This window comes from Sminthopsis crassicaudata, chromosome 3 (genome assembly GCF_048593235.1).
Source record: "Sminthopsis crassicaudata isolate SCR6 chromosome 3, ASM4859323v1, whole genome shotgun sequence".
In the NCBI taxonomy this organism is placed as follows: Eukaryota; Metazoa; Chordata; class Mammalia; order Dasyuromorphia; family Dasyuridae; genus Sminthopsis; species Sminthopsis crassicaudata.
In genome coordinates, this window is record NC_133619.1 from 151,046,667 (window position 1) to 151,068,554 (window position 21,888).

Below are 21,888 nucleotides of genomic sequence, written 5' to 3' on the forward strand. Positions count from 1 at the left end.
TCTCTACCTCCTTTTGCTCTTCCCAGTAAAAAAAGAGAATGGATTGATGATGGTATTTGTGTGACTTAAGGGTTCTGCCTCAGTATATACAATATAGTCACACTTTTACCAGACCACAATTTAAAGGCTGTCCTTTAATTATATGTAGTTATATCATTTTAGGAAGTGTTATAAAACATACTTTGTACTTTCATACATTCCATTTCCAATATGTTGATATAGTAGCTAGGGGTAGAGATAAATGACAAAAGGTGTTGATATAGGTACAACTTGCTTTACCACTTAAGCTTTGTTTCCAGTTTCTCCCCCCCAAAAAAGTTACAGGTTAACTTTAGTCTTCTCTTTTATTTGCTAGACTAGATTGGGATTGTTTGCATTTATTTCACAACTACCATTAATAGAGTTTCTTTGTGCGTTCTTATCTCTGGCTTTCAGATTTATTTAAAAACCTACATGGCGCTTTCTTTACATAGAGGATTGGATGCTTACCTGGTCCTGTGTGTGGTCTAGATTTGCTGTTTAATATCCAATATAAACTCAAAGTGAAATTGAAAAATTGCCAAGATAAAATATCAAATGTGTGCTCACAGGATCATAGAATTTGGGTCATTTTACAAAGTAAATGAAGCCAAATCCAAAAATATCGAATAAATTATTAAGATCACATATACCCCAGTGGTTTGATCCTTGTTTCATAGCTGTAAAGATGATAAGGACAGAACCTTATAGAATAAGAAGACATGGAAGGGTTGTTACTTGGATGATGGCTACCCACATTGATCAATTTTGCCATAACTTAGATAAAAATCTGAGCGTAATTTTGTATTTTCTTATGGTTAGTTTCTTCCTTGAAAAACAGCAGTAATGCCACTCCCAAGCTGCAGCCTGCTTTCACAATTAAAAGTTTTTTTCCTAAGTGTCATTGTCTATCTTCTGGTACTATAAGCACTGAGATAGCTCTTTACCCCTTCCCCTTCAGCCATGTATCACTAAGTTTTTGAGTTTTATCCTCCAACTCTCATTTCCCTCATCTTTTCTGTGGATTTTATTTCATAATTTCCTTTGAAGGAATACATGTACCTGTCAAGTTAAAGCAGAATTGAGTGACATTTCATTGGATCTGTGTATGATACACTGCCCTCTCCTGGTAGCAATCATCCATGCCTCACCTTATGTATGTCCTTAAATCCTATCTGTCTCTGGAGGCCTTCTGTTGTTCCTGGATGTTTACAGATAGTTGAATAACAGTTGAACTGTGATTGTCCATTATCCTTCACTTTCAAAGTGACATCTGGCTCTGTCCTATTTCTGATCATTACCTGGCCTTAATAGCAGTGTTTTTTATGGCATTTCTCATGCTTGAGTCATCATTGTGACTTGCAGCATACTTACAACTCAATATAGCTATTTCTTAATTGGCCTTTGGGTCACTTATTTGTATTCTTCTGAAATATGAATAACAATAATTGTATGAGAGAGACATTTTCATTTTAGGAAACTGGGGTTTGAAAAGTTTGATTTACTCACTGTAAGCTAGAAAACATCAAGTAACACCTGTGGTCTAGTTTTCTCATTTTGAGCCCAATATTCTTTCTCCTATGTTCTCCTTTCCTTCCATGTTAGTATTATATGGGCCTACATTTCTTAAATAAGTGTTCATCAATTTAGTGAACACTTTTAGGTCGCTTTAAAATATTTTGATTGTATGGTATAACTTTGCCCTGCGCAAAATGAGAGTTCAGGTTCTATAGGGTCTGGTTCATCAATTATCTTTTTTTGTATATATTTCTAGAGTAGTTCTTAGCCTGTAAAAATTAAACGTTGGCATTTTAAGAGTATTGTGAGCCCCCTGCATTCAAGTTCATTTTTAAATCTTTTGCTAATAATTACATAAATCAATACATATTTTTACAAAATAAATTGTGATATTATATGAGCTTGAGTTTAAATCTTATTTCTGCAACATATTATCAGTGAGACTTTGGACTTAAGCCCTCTAGGACTTAGTTTCCTCACCTATAAAATTAGGGGGCATTAGACTAAATAATCTTTTATGAGCCCCTTAAAGTTCTCGATCCGGTGATCATGAATGATTTTTCAATAACCTTTAAGAACCTTCAGTAGGGTTGGCAAAGTTTTAGGTCCCAGGGAATACAAAGATAAAAACATGTCTGTCCTCAGAGGGTAGGTATCTGTTGTGAAACATTGCAATGGGGCCACATGGAGAATGTTTTTCATTTTGCCTAAATTTGAAGTATTTTTATTTTGCATGTGAAAAGCTATTTTCTCTACAAAATGGAATTATGGCACATTCTTTAGGCATGTCTTAAAACATCCAGAATCTGTTTAAACACAACTGAACTGTCAGTATGAAAATATTTAATACAAATCAAAATTTGGGAACTAGGATGTAAATGATATTTTTGCCAACAATCATATATGTGTGCAGCATCAATAATTCTGGTGGTGTTTGGATTTGAAACTTTTAAGAGCCTGTTTTGTAGATAGGAAATAACCAGATATCTTGGCACAATGTTACTGAAAACTTTTCCCTCCTGTTTTTACTATTATTGTTATATAGTTAGAAGGAGTATTATTTAATAATTTTCCATAGCTTTGAAGGATAGTGTTCAAATTTTACTGTAAGTGAACAACAACAAATAGATGGAAAACATGTTTTCTTTATCAAAAATAAAGATAACATTTAAAGTTTCTTAGTGTTTTTATTTTTTAGAGGGTAGCAGAGAAGTTGAAGTGTTTTGATATTCATATTAGCCTAATTTGACCATAACTCAATAAAATTATGGCCTGCTAAAGTGTCTTGAAGTTTGAGACAAAGATGAAACAGGGTATTTCATATCCTCAAGAAAACATTACTTGGAGGATCTTGTGTTCCACTGAAGCCACTTAGTAGATGGGAACCATCACGTAGGGTTCACGAAGAGGTTAAAAATAATTGTATCAGTCAACAAATGCCTTCTGTGTGTCAGGTATTGTGCCCAAGATATACTAAGTTTATAGATACAAACACTAATAAGGTGCCTGTTTCTGGAGCCTCTGAGGACAGGAGTTAATATTTGGAAAATTTTAAATAAACTCTTAAAAAAGTTAAACTTAAGTTAATGAACTGATCTAAAAACAAGATTTTAGGTATATTCAATTGGACTTAAGTTTGATGATTAAATTCTTAACTCTAGTAATGAGCTAATGTTTATATAGCTCTCTTAAATTTTGCAAAAACACTTTACAAATAGTATTTCATTTAATCATCACAGCATCTCTGTAAGTAAGTGCTATTATTCCTATTTTATGAATCAGGATACTGAAGCTGAGAGATTAAGGAACTTTGGCTCTATGGTGTCACTGAGCTAGTGAGTGTCTGGGATAGGATTTGAATTTAGGTTTTCCTCACTTCAGGTTCAGTGCTCTATCCTCTGTGTGAACCTAACTTCCTTAACAGTCATCTAACAACATGGATGAGAACTAGAAAGTACATAGTATATGAAAGGAAGGCCAATAAAAGCACCAAATTTGGAAGGATAAATTATATGGTCTGGAAAGAAAGCAAAGAAATCTTTTTAAGTATTTACTCTGTGCTAGACATTGGAAAATGGAGTTTTAGTAGTAATATTTGTGTCTTCTATTGCTGTGAGAGCAATAAAATTAGAAAGTTCTGTCTTTGGAAAATTAGGATATTGTTTTAAAGTTTAAAACAAGGTTTTTAAGGTAAAAACAAAGTAATTTTTGAGTTTGGCTCCTTCTAGCTAAAAGTTAGAGGTTTAACTCTGGATTATAAAATTCCAAAAAACCTGTAGAAAAAATACTTATGATCTATTCATAGTAATTTAAAACTTACGATACTTGAATCTTAAGGATGATTAGAAATCTAAGGTGTTAGTATTTTAACAGAAAGTCCTTATTTTTCTGGAATCCAAAGGCACAGATGGTTTACTCTAGGGATTTTAAACAGCATAAAATAACTGTTTTGGTAAGTTGAGTCTAAAGTTTTATAGTAAAGCTGATCTGAAAATTCCCATTGAATTTGACAAATATTAAGCTACTACATGAGGATAATATTGTGCCTAGATGTTAAGAATACAAAGATGAAATAAAAGAAGTCCCAGACCTAGGGTTAACCTGGATAAACTAGGGATAAGCCTGATAAAAACGAGAATGTAAGTTTAAGTTCATTAAGAAAAGTCTGAATAGTTTGTTGCTAAGAGCTTATTTATAACAAGTGGAATAAGAGAAGCTTCATAAAGGATTTAACCGCACCTGAGCATGTCCTTGAAAGAGAAAATACTCCCAAATGGAAGTCATTAGAAATGGAAAACCAAATGGGCTTCTATAGTGTTCTCATTTGTGTAGATCTTAGTTAAGGAATAAAATGACTTGAAAGCGTTCTCCCAAACTACTTTGTCAAAGGGCAGTCATGCAGAATGATGGGCAAGGGTTGAAGAACTATGTTTAATGTGAAAAGATGAATTTAAAAGGAACTTTATTTAGTGGTTTTCCATAGCAATGAAAGGCAAGTGTTGGTTCAAAATTCTGCCATGAATGAACAAAAACAAATAGATGGAAAATTTTGATATACCTTAAATTTCATTTGTGGGGGCTAGGAGTATCATATCAAGGAAAGAGGAATTTTCTGATGAATTGTAAAAATCTACTAATGAAAATTGAAATGTATTGAAATGGAATGTAATTGAAATGAAATTGAAATGAAATGAAATGAAAATTGAAATGTATTGAAATGGAATGTAATTAACTTAGATTTTTTTTTTTTTCTCCAGAATACTTGATACGAAATTTGTTTTCTGTTTTAGGCTAGACAAATGGCTGCTGTCCTCCTACGACGTCTTTTGTCCTCTGCTTTTGAAGAAGTCTATCCAACTCTTCCTTCTGATGTTCAGAGTGCCATCAAAACTGAACTACTCTTAATTATTCAGATGGAAACACAGTCTAGCATGAGGAAAAAAGTCTGTGATATTGCTGCTGAGCTGGCCAGGAATTTAATAGGTAGGTGTGAAATGAAAATGCAGAAATAGAAAACTTAAATATATTATCCCCTAAGTTTCTTTTGGAGTAAAGTTCCTGGTTTGCTTATGAGGACTGTTGTGAAGTTTTTTGAATAATCTCTCAAGTGTACATATTATGCTTCTCCTTATGCATAATTATAATTTCACATTTTCTGTGTGATTGGCAATAAATTATGCATCAGATGTGCTTAATAAGATCAGTTTACCTCTTTTTGTAAGACCACTTAGTATTTAACATTTAACTCACTTTGTAATTAAGGAAAAAAATCACTTGAACAGTCATGTCAATGTTTTACCTCTTACATTTTGGCAAAGATTTAGAAGTACTGGCAAACCAGTAGTAAAAGTATCTATTAATTCTGGCAGTGAAGTTGTGAAAAATAACAAAATGGCAGTTCATTTTTAAAATTACTTGATTTGGGATATTGGAATCTTTCAAAATTTGAATTATTGATATATCCAATGTCTGAAAATTCACAGCAGATAAAATTGAAGCTACAAGTTGCCAAGTTTTTTGAATTACTTTTCTTGTCTAATCTTTCCTAGTTCCCTCATTCCATTATAAAAATAAATGCTTTTGAATCTATCTGACAGAAATCACTGTTTAGCCACATCCTCTTATTTAGCTTTAAAGAGCTTACTATGGCACATTGTGTTTGTTTCATTTCCCTCTAATCCATCATATTTAAATGCTGATCAACTGAGCTTTATTGTGCTCAGTGAAGTTGATTTTAATTTGGGTACTGAGTAGTGTACTTTTAAAAAATGGAGAAAGACAAGAACAGAGTTCAAGTCCCATCTCTTAATACTAGTTGTTTAACCATGGGTATGGATAAATCACTGACCCTTTTTGAACCTCAGTTTCTTTATCTCTAAAGTGGGGAATGGATAATAATTTTAGTGCCAGTATTACTTTGAAGCAGCTATTAGTTTTGTAGAAAGAGTGCTGTACAAGTTACATACTCTGCTTTGCCCTTTTAGGGTCCATGACTTCACCCCAAATTACTTCCCCACTAACTGTCTCAAAAGGACCCTTTCTCTTCAGTTTACATTCTTCACAACTTGGCTAATTCAGAGAGCTGTCTCTTTCACATACATTTTCTTGTAAAGTCTCTTTCATTATCCTAGGACAATCTTCTTCCATTTATAAATCTGAAACAATCCTATTCTTAGCCAAAATGCAAAGGAATAGTATTGGGGTATATACCTATATCTGGGAAGAAGATCATGAATTTTGACATAAAAACAGGCATCAGCTTCTAGAAGAGTGGTTCTCAGTCTTTAGAGAATCCCCTGGGAACTAACTACTAAAATTATTTCAGGAGCTGTCATTATGTACATTTTCTGATCTTTATTTAGTTCTAGAAAAGAAAGTAATGGGGCACCTGGTTGGTACAGTGGATAGAGCACCAGCCCTGAAGTCAGAAGGACCTGATTTCAAATATGACCTCAGACACTTAACACTTCCTGGGCAAATCACTTAATCCCAATTGCCTCAGCTTTAAAAAAAAAAAAAAAAAAAAAAAAGCCAAAAAGAAATTGACTTAATATAATAACTCAGTGTTTTAAAAAAATTTTTTTAAAGCAGCTACATAAATGAATGTCTTTTGCCCATATCCATTGAATTTTTCAAATGCCTTTTAATACTGGCCTTTATAATTTATAAAGGACCTGTTACATTTAAGAGCAATAAAAAAATTATAATACACTAAATTTACATTTTTCTTAGTTGATGGATTATAACAATACAAATACAGTGGGGATCCATGATATTTTCTAGGATTTAGAAAAGGGTACCCTTTATTTCTAAGTATAACGACACTTATTTGTTCAATGCATACTGCTATTTTTATAGTAGAGAACTAATATAACTAATAATATCAAAATTATTCTAAATTCCAAATAACCAATTTATAAAAGAACCTTTTAGAATGCAGCCCATTTATAAGTCAACTCTTACTTTGAATGTTTCATAATTCTTTTTTCTTGAATCTTTGCAATTTTCTCTTGTTTACTTAAATATTCTTTTTTTTTTTTTTTAAACTGGGGGAATTTGTATCATTTAGGGTGATAACATGAATTTCAGAGTCCTTGACACAAAGATTGGAAGACTTCATATAAAGAGAACAGATCTATAAAGTACAATTGATAATCTATATATTATTTATTAGAATCACTTTTGTAATTCATTCCCTTCAATATTGAATTTTAAAAGTACTTTGGAGCAGATTCTTTTAATATTGGACTCGTGGTGGAATTTTTCTACTTGAGGCTGATTTAATTGAAATTTAGTTATTTGAAACTACTACATCATTCACATCCCCAAAATGGTATTTCTTACCTGTATATTCAAATTTTTATATGGATTTTCAACTAAAGAATATTTATGGATATGAATGTGTATACTTCAATGGATCCTTAAGCTGAAAACATCTTATCAAAGTAAGAAAGGTTGACTTTTTAAAAAACCCTATGAGTTGATGAAAAGTCACCTTAGGAATAAAATTTTCTCTGTGCTATTAAACTATAAAATTTGCATTAAATTATGAAAGAAATTAAAATAGTTTTGAGTCTAAGTGAAAATGATAGTAAAAGTTAAAATTCAGATTTTTATGACTTTTTTAAAAATGTGCTATTAAATTTTACATTTAAGAGAAACATTTTGGTACCTACATATTTAATAATAGTGAAACACATGAGTTGACCCTTTTTGAGCAATTAAACTTATCTTTCTGAAATTATCCTATTAAATAGACTTCCCTTTTTTTTTTTTCCTAAATGAGGAGTCACCCTTTAAGAAACTTCAGTTTTTAAGTCTACTTATACATTTACTGCCTAAATTTCTCTGCTTCCAGATGAGGATGGCAATAACCAGTGGCCAGAAGGTCTGAAGTTCCTTTTTGATTCAGTCAGTTCTCAAAATGTGGGACTGCGGGAAGCTGCCCTTCACATTTTCTGGTATATTCATGGATTTAGTTATTGGTGTAATTTTTTGGAAGAAAATAAAACATTTAATATTTGTTTCAGCTCTCTGTAAGAGCTCTGAACTTATTTGTTCCAACTTTTTATGATATTTAAAATGCTGTTGAGTGTATACATGTATATCTACATATACACGTACATTTAAATGCTGTTACATTTTGTATTAAAGGTAGATAGTAATGTCTTAGATATATGTTATGCTTTCTATAGACCAGACCTCTGCTTTTTCTAATAATCATAAATAGAATTATCTTGCTTTTCTTTATAATTAGGGACTCAAATATATCAAATTAGTCTTTCCCCTTTACTGCTATGGCAGTATCAAGAAATATTTTCCATTATGTGCCTTTCTGTATATCCAGGTTTTAAAAAAGTATAGTGTCCCAATTTAAGAGAAAATATTTTCTTTTCCCCCCTCCCTCCAAAAATATGTTTGACATATATTTATATGTATACAAATGATACATTAGGGGTACTTATCTGCATTACATAATAATTTACATCTAGGATTCTTTTCATTCCTGGTTATAGTTAAGATATGATTTGATTAGCACACCAAGAAACATAATCTATGTTCATTAAAGTATATTTTTACTTTCAATTAAACATTTAAAAAGAAGAGAAGTGTAGGTATTTGATAAGCTTGTTGTTGTTGTTAATGTGTGTTGTATTATTTCAACCAACTGAATTGCTGGGAGTAGGACCAAATATTTAAAAGCCCCTTCCCCAGTCATCATTCCTGCTTCAGATTTGATCACTATTTCTACTGATCTCTTAAACCAAAAGTGGCTTCCAACTAGGAACCAAAGTGATGACAAAGTTAGGTAAAAATAGCAGGGAGAAGGAGCCCAGGGCTAGCCTAAGGCCCAACCTTTGTGGTATTACTTTTACTTACGTTTTCCACCCTAGAGCAAAATTATATAGTAAGTCAATAGTAAGATAATTTGAGCATTGACCTGAAGACATAGTTATTGTATGTTTTTTATAACTTTTTAGGAACTTTCCTGGAATTTTTGGAAATCAACAACAGCATTATTTGGATGTCATCAAACGGATGTTGGTTCAGTGTATGCAAGACCAGGAACATCCAGCGGTAATAAAAATTCATATTTCTTAAAAATTTAGCATATATATGTATATATTTCATTTCCAAATAGACTAATAATGAGGTTTTAGTAAAATAGAGTAAAAGGTAAGCTTACACAACAGAATCCTGTTTTGGAGAATTTGAATTTACAGCACAAAAGAATGACATTTTTCCTGATCCACATTGTTTTGACTCTTTTCAGATTAGGACATTATCTGCAAGAGCTGCAGCTGCATTTGTACTTGCAAATGAGCATAATGTTGCATTACTCAAACACTTTGCAGACTTGTTACCTGGAATCCTACAGGTAAGAAAAAATGTAGCTCTTAAGGATACTATTGTCTTTTTTTTTTTTTTTTTTTTTTTTTTTTAATATACCGTTCTATCTTTTGTAAACTGTCTTGTGGAATTTTGAATATTCCAAATTTAGAGTATAGTTAGGGCACTTTTATTTCTACAAAACTGGAAGGATATATATACATATATGTACTGTTATGCATATAAATATTATGAAGACATCTTAATTGAATATAATTATTAGTTCTAAGTTGCTAAGTTGACCAATATGATAAGATATTCATTGTATAGAAGCATAAAGTTTTTAAACTTAAGCCATATTATCTCCATACATTTTTATACTTTTCCCAGTGTCTAACTTTTCACTGAAGTCTACATTGAGCTTAGTTAAGTTCTATGGTCTCTGTTTCCTGGTAGATGCGGACATACATAAACAAAAATATACAGCATTCACAACTAATGGAGGTGTCTCCACTTCAACTAGTGGGTTCTATAAATTGGGATAATCAAGAGGCTCATGAAATAATGACCTTTTTGGCCTTAGGAGAGAGTTAAATAAAATAAATTCCTAGTGTATAGAACAATCTTAAACATTTTGCTCAAAGCTTTTTTTTCTAGCTTCATTTTTGGGGATAATAGATTCAGTTTATAACTAGTTCATTGGACAAAAAAATTTATATTGAAGGTACCAAGTAGTTTGATAAATATTTAAATTGACTAAAAAGTGGTTCTTCATAATTACTGCCTCCTTTATTGTCATTCCACTATCACTATTTGTGAAGTGTGGGGTATGGGGAGGTGGGGGAGGCAAAGTGGAAGTATTAAGAAATTTTACATTTCTTTATTAGATTGCCATAGACAGAAAACATCAAGTAATAGCAAACCTGTTTGTACTTTCCATAGTTGGGACTTTTGGGAAATTGACACATTATTCATAGTGATCCACATTTTGAAATTTGATACATTATTCATAACTTTTTGTCCTTCATAGAATTAACTAGGTTAATTCTTAAATTTTATTATCAGTCCTGTACCAAGACATTAATATGTATATTCTTTAATCAAATCAGAAGTTTAATAGGTATTAGAGACTATTATAGACACAAGCCATTTTAAGTTATTTAATTTTTTCAATTTTTTTTCTTAAACAAATATAATTTTCCTGTTATTAAATAGTACAGTAGATTTTTTTTTTTTTTAAGTTTATTTATTTGGACACAGGAAGACAAAACATAGAAAGATTTACTGGCCTGCCTAACAACTCACAAGACGCAGTAGAATTCATATTTAAACTTATGTCTCAGGACTGCAAATCCAGCATTCTTTACATTACAGTGTCTCAACATATACATTTCCCATTATGAAAGCACAAACAAAAAGCACAGATGTCAAAAGCAAATCAGAAGATATTCCAGAGTGTATATTTTGGTCACTGGAAGCAATTAGGATTTTTTTGCTGTTTATCAGTGTATAGGACATTAGTCTAAAACACCAGTTACTTTATGAATAATTGTGTGACTAAAATAAAAATACTGGTCACTGTAATGTTTATATCCATTTATCTGACATGGATGTTTTGGGAAAAAAAGGCATTGTATAAATAACAGTTTTTCTCCATTCCATCTCTCATAGGCTGTAAATGACTCTTGTTACCAGAATGATGACTCAGTCCTAAAATCCCTTGTTGAGATTGCAGATACTGTTCCAAAGTACTTACGTCCCCACTTAGAAGCTACTCTACAGCTGAGTCTAAAGGTAAACTTTGACTGTAAGAACATTTTTTCCTAAATATTTTTTTTACTTGTAAATGTACTTAGATCTTCTTGTTTTATAGTTATGTGCAGACACTAACCTCAATAATATGCAACGTCAACTTGCCCTTGAAGTAATAGTGACCCTGTCTGAGACTGCTGCTGCTATGCTGAGAAAACATACAAATATTGTTGCACAGGCTAGTAAGTAAAAAGTCTTTGTAAACTACTTTGGTTTTAAATTGTACTAACTGAGAAAAAGTTGATTTTGTTAAATATCTTCACTTTAACACCATTTAGAAGTTTGGTCAGTTTTATATTACATGCCTCACTGAATTTAGAAGTAGGAACTCATTTTATTATCAATCTTAAAGGACCACTTGAATGAAAAGATTGTTAAATTTTATTTGGGAAAGCAGACAGATTTGTTGGCATTCCCCTTCCCTATTAACATTTCCTGCCCTAAGTAGAATAGATATTACTTTTACCTTTTTCCTATCTGAACAAGAACCACCTCTTTTCCCCCAATAACATCCCTGGCAAATGATTGTCCAGTCTTGAAAAACTCTAGTAATTTTTTTGAACACACTATTTCCCAAGGTAGTTTATTCTACTTTTGGACAGCATACATCTACCATAAAACTTAATTAAATCAAATCTAAATTTATAAACAATTAGCAAACTCACTTGCTCTCATTACTACTGCCACTTTCCAAAGTCAGAAATAGTTTTCATGCTTTTTCACATAAGAAACTTTCTAAATTACTTGAAGAAAACTATCATATTTCCCCTTCCCTTCTCAAAGTTATATACTACCCTGGTGCTTCAACCTTGTCTGCAGTCCCCTCATCCTCTTTAGGACCTCCAATTTATCGATAGCCTTCCTAAAATGTACTATGTAGAAATGGATTCAGTGTTCTAGAAGATCTCATTAGAGAGAGTACTGTTGGAGTGCTTTTATTAAATGCAGCCCAAGAGTCTGTTCTCATTTTTACTTGCCATATCATATAGTTGACTTCATTGAGTTTGCAGTCCTAGGACATTGACTGGAACATTTATCTAGACTAGGAGTGCACATGTTTTGATGGCTGTGTTTTAATAGCTACATTTTAATAAAATTATTTTTATGTGGCCATTCTGTATATTCTATTTTATGCATTTTTATTGGAATTTAACCAGAAATTAGTAAAACTTGTTAACCCTAGTTTGAATAGTTAACCCTAGTTGAATAGTTTGAATAAATAAGGCTCTTTTTTTTTTGTTTTCTCTAAATTTCTAAAAGGTCACTGATAGTAACTATTCAGTCACTTTCTATTCCCTGGAGTACAAATCATCAGGACTTTATGGTTTGAACATATTGAGAGTAACCAGATCCTTTCCGGTTCTCTACTTATATAATTATTGGTATCACATTCTTGTTAACCATTTTTGTTCTAATTTTTATAGTCTAAGGGTCTTTAAGACAAAGTAGAAGAATTTGATATTTCTGCCCCCTTTTTTAGTGATTATAAATTATTTATTTTACCCATAGCAATAATCTGATTCCTTTAAACAACAAAAAAGTCCCATTTTATTCATCTTTGCCCTCAGTGTCATCTCAGACTTTGTGTCAGGTACCCTTAAAGAGGGACTATGCCATTCTTTTATATTCAATTCCATTTACTACTATTCATTTTTCATATGTATCAATTTGAAATTTTAACTTCCCATGTATCCCTACAAATATCTTTAACTTCTGTTTTTCTTCATCACTAGAATCATTTGTGTTAGAATTTTCTTTCTTGGCAGAGGTGCCCTGGAAAGGAATATAGAGGACTTGGAATTTGAAAGAATACAGGTTTGAAACCTGATCTAAAAACTTTAACCTTTTTGTTTTGAGTCACTTAATCTCTTTGAATTTCTTCATCTTCAGGGCATTGGAATTTTGACCTCAAAGTTCAAACTTATGAACTCTTTCATTTAGTTATTTTATAACATTCTTGGCCTTTATTACTTGACAGCAACTTAGTCATTTGTAGACAAACGGCAAATCTTCATGAGATCTAAGATGTAGTGTCGGCACAAAATTGTTGACGGTTTAACTTTAATAAACAATAGATCTTCAATATAAGTCTGGAAAAGAATTTTTCCCTCATCTCTTGGCCCAATTTTTGAGGAATGAAGATAACTTTGAAACCAATCAGTTTTATCAGCTGGTTCTGCTTTTAAGAGAAAAAGAACCAAGACATAAAGAATATAGTGAGAAATCTCTTTTGAGAATACAGTTGAAAGATTTAGGCTCATATCCTGGCTGTGTTGCTACTTGTGTGATCTTAAACAATTGACTTTAGCTGTTGGGGATCTTTTTCCTTGTAGAATGAATGAGTGAGAGAGAGACCTAGGTGGCTTTTGAAAAGACTCCCCTTAATGCTCTAATTGTAGGAATACCTATAGGATTGCTTGTTACTACTACTACCTTAGCCTTTCTAGGTCAGTTATACTAAAAGGTAAAGGTGTAATACAGAGTTCAAGGCATACATCACATAAGTTTTGTATTTGGTTTTAATTCAGAACATTTTTTGGGCTTACCCAATACAAGCAAAACTTAACACATTGCATTTCTTATGTAAATCAAAAGAAAAGGAACATTTTAGTATAGAATGGGAAATTATCTCCCGAGGAAAGATCTAGGGAAGCTTTAATGCCTTTCTGAAGATTATACAGCTAATAAGTCATGGAATTGCATATAATACAAGTCTTTTGACTTGTGTTTTTTTCAGTGTGTCTTTCTACTCGCTACTTTATCTTACCTTGTCTTTTGAGAATTATTTGTTGTCAGTATTTACAAGTGGGTGGTGTTATATCCTTTTATTACTTTCATTTGAAGTAATCTTGTGGCAACATAAAGATTCATTGTCAATATTTTGATGACTTAGTATATGTAGTTTATTTTAGATGATTCAAGGATAAAAGTAGTTACACAGTTCCTGTCCTGAGATTTAAAAATGCCATGATAATATTTATAGGTTTTTTTTTGCTCAATGGGGACTTAGTTGATACTGTTTTACAATAGTCAATAATATTGATACTTTTTAGGCGAATTCTATCATAATTTCATGATATCTTATTACATAACTTTGGGTAATTATTTTTCCAAAAGAAAGTTATAAAACAAGATTAATACTTTTCAATATACTGAAATCCTTGGAAAATTTCTTGGTAGAAAGATTTCTCTACCTTATGAATCTGGACGTTGTTAACAAACATCTTATTGGTATACCCTTACTAACTTTTGTTGTATTCTCTTGGTAACAAAATCAGTGATCATCTAATATTTAATTCTCAAAAAATTTGGGCTCCTTGCAACTCTTAGGCATTTAGTTTTGTTTTAATTCACTCACAACTGACCTTGCTAAATCATAGTAAATTCAAGGAGTCACAACTGATATCTTCCTTCCAGGCAGTAACCCAAATACCAAAGGTTTACCTCCTTTCTCTAGTATGTTCCAGGTGAAGTCTGGATTTTCTCTATCAACAAACCTGCCTCCCATTCATACTTTGATACTAAGAAACTAACTGCTTTCTCTAAGGTTGTTTGACTATCGTATATTTATAGAATTTATAGAATGATTAATATTCTCACGTTGTTTTCTCCATGTCATTTAAAAGACAAAATTTGAAGCCCCTGGTAGCTAAAAATTGACTACATATCCTTTCAGTGATAGTTCTATTTGAAGTGCTATATTATGTTATGGTAGAAAACATTTCTGATATATCTTAAAACTGCTGCTATGTTTTTTGCTAAATGATGAATATTTCTTGTTGATGTTTACAGCTATACTTCCTCTTTCATTATTGTATATATAGAGTATTGTATTCATTTTCATAGTCAAAAAATTTGTCCTTTTTTTTTTTTTTTTTTTGGAAGACTAAAATGGAATTATCTATTTGACAAATCACTTCATAGGCATCTCAATTTTATCATCACAGCAACTTTTGGCAGTAGTCTACCTATATTTTTTTATATTACAGCTGGGGGGTTGCTAAAGAAATTAAGTGATTTGGAGAAGTAAATATCATTCAAATACAAATTTCCACTGAATCCAAGTCTAGAAGGCCTTCTACTATGCCACATTCCCAACAGAATATTTGAATTTGATCAGACTTTTTCACACAATTTTTTCCTTTCTTGTATGTGTTGGGTGGAGGGGAACAATCAAATTAAGAAACCTGTTCCCATAGGTAAGAACTAATTGTTTTGTATTTAGTTCCTCAGATGTTAGCAATGATGGTAGACCTAGAAGAGGATGAAGACTGGGCAAATGCTGATGAGCTAGAAGATGATGATTTTGACAGGTAATTGTTTAAAGATACATCTCCCAGAGAACTCAAAAAACTGGGAGTGAAAGTTGTGAATTAGCTCTAATTCCAGCTCCACTTGATGGCTTCTGGCATGATAGGGGGGAATAAATGAATAATTACATTTCATTAACCATGTTTTAGAATAATAGTCAAAAGGAGGAGTAGAATTTGTTAATCTGATTTAAATTTATTCATTGATTACTCTCTGAATCAGTATATTTTCTCTGGTTCAATTCTTTTCTGTGTCCTTTTCTTTGTGTCTTTTCTGTGTCCTTTCTGTGTCTCTTTATCTTCACTTGATTTTACTTGTAAAAAAAATTAAAAAAAAAATCCTTTCCAGCAGGTGAACCTCATTGTAAAAATATATTGATTCAGAGAGTAATTCTTATTTTTCCTTCTATAACATTTGAATACCTTCAAGTGTTTGTATTAGATATTAAATACAGTTCTAAATCTTTGTTTTAATAGTCTAGAAGAAAGTCAAGGTACAATATTAACAATCTTTTAAAATTATCACAGTAGTTAGCGTACTTCCTTCCTAAGCACTGATATTTATATATCTCAAATAATGTAAAGCCTTTTTTGATATTCTTTGCAAACTACAACCCCTAGAAATGCTGACTGGAAGTGTAAACTTAATTAAAGTGTACATACTTGAAAGGGAGGTGGTGTTTTGTTTGAGAATAAGCATTATTTAGCCATGTGGGTAAAGATCTGGCTGCCTATCATTTTTTAACATTTTTTGAATAAGCAGGAAAGGCCTGACTAATATTTAAAGTTACGTCTTAATGAGTAAGGAAATTTATTGCAAAGTCGGCTTTTGTTCCCCAGAATATAATGAATGAATGTAGTAAGAGACTACAGTAATCAAGAGCCAAGTTTACCAGTTAAATGAATACTCTTTCCTGCTGACTTTATACAGTTGAAAGATTTCTTGTAGTAAAATTCCCAGTAAATATTGAACACTTTGATTACATGGAGAATAAACATAGTTACCTAGGTAAGGTACAGAGCTCAAAGCAAAACAGATTATTTATTCATTCTCATGAAGTAGTAAATATATATATATATATATATATATATATATATATATATATATATATATATATGTATTTGTGTATTTTTAAAAAATTAGTGCTTTTTTAAAATTTGAGATTTATTTCTTAATGTACACAAAGCAGATAAATAAGAGATTAATGAATGCAGGTGTTTTTAGACTATAGAAAAGGTTCACTTGCAGGAAAGGATTTTTTTCCCCCTCTGAGGCAATTGAGGTTAAATGACTTGCCCAGGGTCACACAACTAGGAAGTGTTAAGTGTCTGAGACCATATTTTGAACTCACATCCTCCTGACTTCAGGGCTAGTGCTCCATCCACTGTGTCACCTACCTGCCCCATATTTTGTTTATTTTAAAAGTAGTAAAATTAGCTTACTTGAGGTAAAAAAGTGTTCAGTTTAGTTGAAAGAGTTGAAATGTATGTTATTTTGATTTCATTGTAGTAGAGAGAATGTCCTTTTTGAAACTCATTAAATCTGGAATAGTTCTAAGGACATTTTTTTTTTTTTTAAACCACAAATGGTTTTAAATATTGGTGGTTGTTGAAGTTGGGTAATTTATCTAAGAGGTTTTGAAAGACAAAATCTGTGTTGCAAAGTAAAAAGGCATGGTTTTTTTAAGGGGGTTGAGTAAGGAGAGAGGAAGAGAGAAAACTTTTCAAATGCTTACTAGCCAAAAAAATTCTATAATTAATTTAAAACTAAATAGTGTCTATGCCTTGTTTTCAGTATCACCAATAAAATCTTAAAATTCATACTACTGCTATAGTCAACAAAATTTTTAGAGACAGTGCCAGAATTCTTAAAATTTTTACGTTTAATAACAAGGTTTTACAAGTAAACATCATTCAAAAAGCACTATACTTGTTTTCTCACTGATGTTTTAGCCATATTAACCATTTCTTTATTTGAATTATCTTTAAGGCATCTATCAACTCCATATATCAAAAAACATCAGGCTAAAACTTTTAAATTTACCAGCCTCTTAAAATTTTAGTGAAATTCTTGAATAAAGAACTTTATTGATGCATCATATTTCTGTGTTTAGCAATGCAGTTGCTGGTGAGAGTGCATTAGACAGAATGGCCTGTGGGCTTGGTGGAAAACTAGTTTTACCAATGATCAAGGAACACATCATGCAGATGCTTCAGAACCGTAAGCCATTTTTTGATATTTATTTGTTAGATTTAATTTTTCATCATTTTCTAGTAAACTTGTCTGTAAGCATTTAACCTACCAGTGTCTTTTTCACTAAGTTTAATCACACTTGTACAATAGGAAACTTTTATAATTTATGGCTTACTTCAGACTATCCTGCACAACCATAAACTTTTCCATTTCCCTTTTCACTAGCTATTGATTTCAATCAATAATAACTGTGATTTTATTTGCTAACTTAATTTTTTAGACATATGAAACATCTCCATAACTGATTTCATTAAGGATACCTAGTCTTTTATTTTCAGTTTGTTTTTGCTTCATAGCATAAGAATTTGTCAATTTCTGAAACATTCTCCATTTGTTGAATGAATTCTCTATTGTTGTGTTACACATTCTATGCAACCAACTCAAATGGATGAGGAGTCAAGCAGTTAAATTTGAAAAAAGAAATTCAACTCCTGGTTGCTGTGTGTTTCAAATATTTAGATACTAGTAGATCTCTGGGTGTTATCATAAAACAGCATGTGATCTCAACAAACCTTTAGTTTAATTAATCTCAAAAATTTTAATACCTTGTTAATCTTATAGTGGTCAACTTTACATTGATTCGGGGATGTTACATTAAAAAATTGTGACATTTCACATACAATCATTAGTTGTGCATTGGGTTGGAATGCAAGACTAGTGACTATATGTGTAATAGATACTCTCAATTTTATACCTATAAAGAAATTTTATTGTATTTACATAGTCACAAAAGATTAATTATAATAAGCAAAAATAAATGTGCTAATTTATTAAAGATAAACTGAATTTGAAATTTATCACTTGTAACATATTGACATTTGAACTCTAAGAAATTTGGAAGGAAATTTTGTGTCTTTTCTAAGTTCTAAAAATCAACAAGCTTAATATGGAAATTTCAGTTATCACTTTTATCCTTCAGGAACAACATGATGGTCCTATAACCATACTATATTTTTTGGAACTTGAGGCTATTTTCCTGAGTTTAGCACCATTTGTCCTTTTATTTTTCTTCTCTATACTCATCTATAGAAATCACATTATTTGTATGTTTTCTACCTTGTTTAGGATTCATGTAATGATGAGTGAAATGTCAATACTTTTTATTTAGAGAATGAATTCTTTAAAATATTTTTATTTTATTAATGCTGATTTATTCTGTGTTCCTTCTGTCTAATCTTAAATTGAGAATTTAGTATGCGGTTGTGTGAAACATTTACTGTGCTTAGTAAAATGAAATTGCTTGCATAGAATTTCATATATATTTTTTAATTAAGACTATTGATGAGAATTTAAAAGTTAAATCTGTATTTTGAGTTTTTTAATACTTAAACCTCATCTATTTCATCTTGTTGTATAATATTTGATAATTAATTTGTTTTTATTTGTAATGTTTTTTCTGCAGCTGATTGGAAATACCGGCATGCTGGATTAATGGCTTTATCTGCCATTGGAGAGGGTTGTCATCAGCAAATGGAGGGAATTCTAAATGAAATAGTTAATTTTGTTTTGCTTTTTCTTCAAGATCCTGTAAGTGCCATTAGGAGTTTGGTTCTATATTTTTTAATTAAACTGATTGTGGCTTTGATTACAATACGTTAACATATTTGCATTTGTAAAAATGTTTTCAGCATCCAAGAGTGCGGTATGCTGCCTGTAATGCAGTTGGGCAAATGGCAACAGACTTTGCACCTGGTTTCCAAAAGAAATTCCATGAGAAGGCAAGTAAGCTCTCAAACAAAAGAGAAAAACAAAGAAAGTTGCAAAATGACCACTTCCTAAGAGTCTTTATTCTGTACAGGTGATTGCAGCTCTTTTACAAACCATGGAAGACCAAGGCAATCAGCGTGTCCAAGCACATGCTGCAGCGGCTCTTATTAATTTTACCGAAGATTGTCCCAAATCTCTTCTTATTCCATATTTAGACAATTTGGTGAAACATCTTCATTCCATAATGGTGATTAAACTTCAGGAGGTAGGTTAAACTAGAATTGGGTGGCAGATGGGGGGGAGGGGCAGTAGTATGTTTAACACTTATTTGTTTAAATTATTTTTCTATTTGAGAAAATTCATCTATAAAGAACTGATTAATTTAACATCCATTTAGTATAGTTTTCTGGCAGAAGTAATAATTTAATGCATGTTGTGCCATCAACTAGGTAATAGTATGGTATTTTATAATGTATAGCTGAAAAATTATGTAGAATTAAAAAATGGTAAAATTTATTTCTTTCCAGTAGACTGTAAAGCTAATGTTTATCTTTTGTGGGTGTGTGTTATATCAGTGGAAACAAAGATCTACAGTTTTTCCTTCCCTCTTTGAGGGAAATCCCAGGACTTCAGTTTCCTCAAAAATTAAGGCAAATTAAATAAAATTACCCTTGATAATTTCTCTAGTTCTTTGTGTCTGATCATAGCATCACCCATTACTGTTGTGAGCCCCTGTGGCATCAGATTGCTGCTATCCTTGAGATTTCTGAGCCCAAGTGAATTTCTACATCCTATCCTACTCTGGAACTTTTTAGCCAGATCCACAGTGGACATATCTAGTCACCTTTTCATAGCATGTTTCACTTCATCTTGTTATGTTCTTTAATTCTGAACTCTAGTTGCCAAGTGGTCCTGCAACAGATGCGCTCAAGGGCTAGCAGAGATTATGTACTTAATGTCCTTCATATTGATCCTCTTGAACTTTCTCTCCCTTTTTCCTCTTCCTTCAAGATGGAACTTAAATATATAAATCCTGAACATTACATATGGATTTATATTTGGACATGATTATTATAGCATAGATTTATTAAAGAAATACTGTGCGTCAGAGTAGGTTGGGCCAAATTCGCCTGGAAAACCATAGTGAGCTGGATTTGCATGGTGTTGCTTTTTAAAATAGCTTGTATTCATAATGTATCTTAAAATTTTACAGTATGTACTGTACTCAAAATAATGCTCTGAAGTAGTACTAAAATTATATTTTTACAGATGGGGAAACTTGCGTCTCCAAGGAGGTAATATACAATTAGTATTCATTGGAACTAGGTTTTATTGCCTCATAAATTAGAAGTAGAAGGGACTTTAAAAGATCCTAAAATTCCCAAGGAATCTTGGACAGATACAGGTCAGACCACATAAACTCGAAGGTCTCAATATCAGATCCTATAATCTAATCTAGCCCCTCATTTTGCATTTGATGAAATTGACCAAGATGAAAGTGACTTGCTCAAAGTCATAGATGTCTGTAGATTATCTGATTCCAAATCTCCTATTTTCCCCAATACTACATTGCTTGCTTGCTTAATATTCTAGAGCCATTTTTGCATCTAAGCAGAAACAGGAACATAACACTTAGTCGGAGAGGTTCCAAAAGCATCAGCAGCAGTGTTGTGATTCAGATATTATAACTAGGCAGCAAAATAATTTAATGATAAAGATGTGGTGGAGTAATTGATTTTGTTGTCCATATGGGGTAAAAAGTAATATAGTTAATTGGAGAATTTGTATAGAGCAAGTAATATTAAGTGAATTGTATATATTGAGGAAATGCTACCACATACAAGGTGTTGAGTTGGAGTGATACCAGATCTGTGGTCCGTCAATGTGATTAAGATTTAAATTGTTTGAGTTCCAAAGATAACTAAAGCAGTACGTTTGAATTGGGATGGGGGGGGGTATCTGAAGTCTAAGGTAATAGTATATAAAGACCCATGTCCCACTGTCAAGCTGAATATTAAAGGCAGTGAGGTGAATAACACAGAGGTAGAGAAGATTTGAGGAATAATTTACAGGAAAAAGTCTGTTCCTGAAAAGTGAATGACTCAATGACCCAAGAGTGACATTCAGCCACAAAAACAAGCCTGGCTCTCCCAGCCTCTTGAGCCATGAAGGTAGTAGTAGCATGTAGTCTCAAACTACAGGAGGAACAGATGAGGAAGCCTTGTAAAGAAGGAAGGGATTTCTACTTTAAAAGTAATATACTTAGTCTAGTCTACTTTATTATTATTAATGTACTCATGTAAACATTGTGTTCTTGCCTAGAAGAGAGAAGCATTTTTTTTTTTTTTTTTAGTCACTTATTAGACAGTAGTGGCTTTTTTTTTTTTTTTTTTTATTTTAATTATTTCCTATTTTAGATCCCCCACCTCCTGATAATAA

At 31.8% G+C, this 21,888-nt stretch overlaps 1 protein-coding gene across 7 annotated transcripts in view; it reads left to right on the top strand.

The window, feature by feature from the left end:
- Positions 1-21,888, top strand: part of IPO5 (importin 5) — a 110,898-nt gene that overhangs the window by 71,767 nt on the left and 17,243 nt on the right. For all 7 annotated transcript variants that reach the window (XM_074299395.1, XM_074299396.1, XM_074299393.1 and 4 more), the window contains 11 exons: positions 4,827-5,019; positions 7,895-7,997; positions 9,018-9,114; positions 9,311-9,415; positions 11,038-11,160; positions 11,240-11,360; positions 15,404-15,491; positions 17,603-17,709; positions 19,145-19,269; positions 19,371-19,460; positions 19,541-19,714. In XM_074299395.1, coding sequence (XP_074155496.1) covers positions 4,827-5,019; positions 7,895-7,997; positions 9,018-9,114; positions 9,311-9,415; positions 11,038-11,160; positions 11,240-11,360; positions 15,404-15,491; positions 17,603-17,709; positions 19,145-19,269; positions 19,371-19,460; positions 19,541-19,714 — 1,326 coding nt within the window. The remainder of the gene's footprint in view (positions 1-4,826; positions 5,020-7,894; positions 7,998-9,017; positions 9,115-9,310; positions 9,416-11,037; positions 11,161-11,239; positions 11,361-15,403; positions 15,492-17,602; positions 17,710-19,144; positions 19,270-19,370; positions 19,461-19,540; positions 19,715-21,888) is intronic.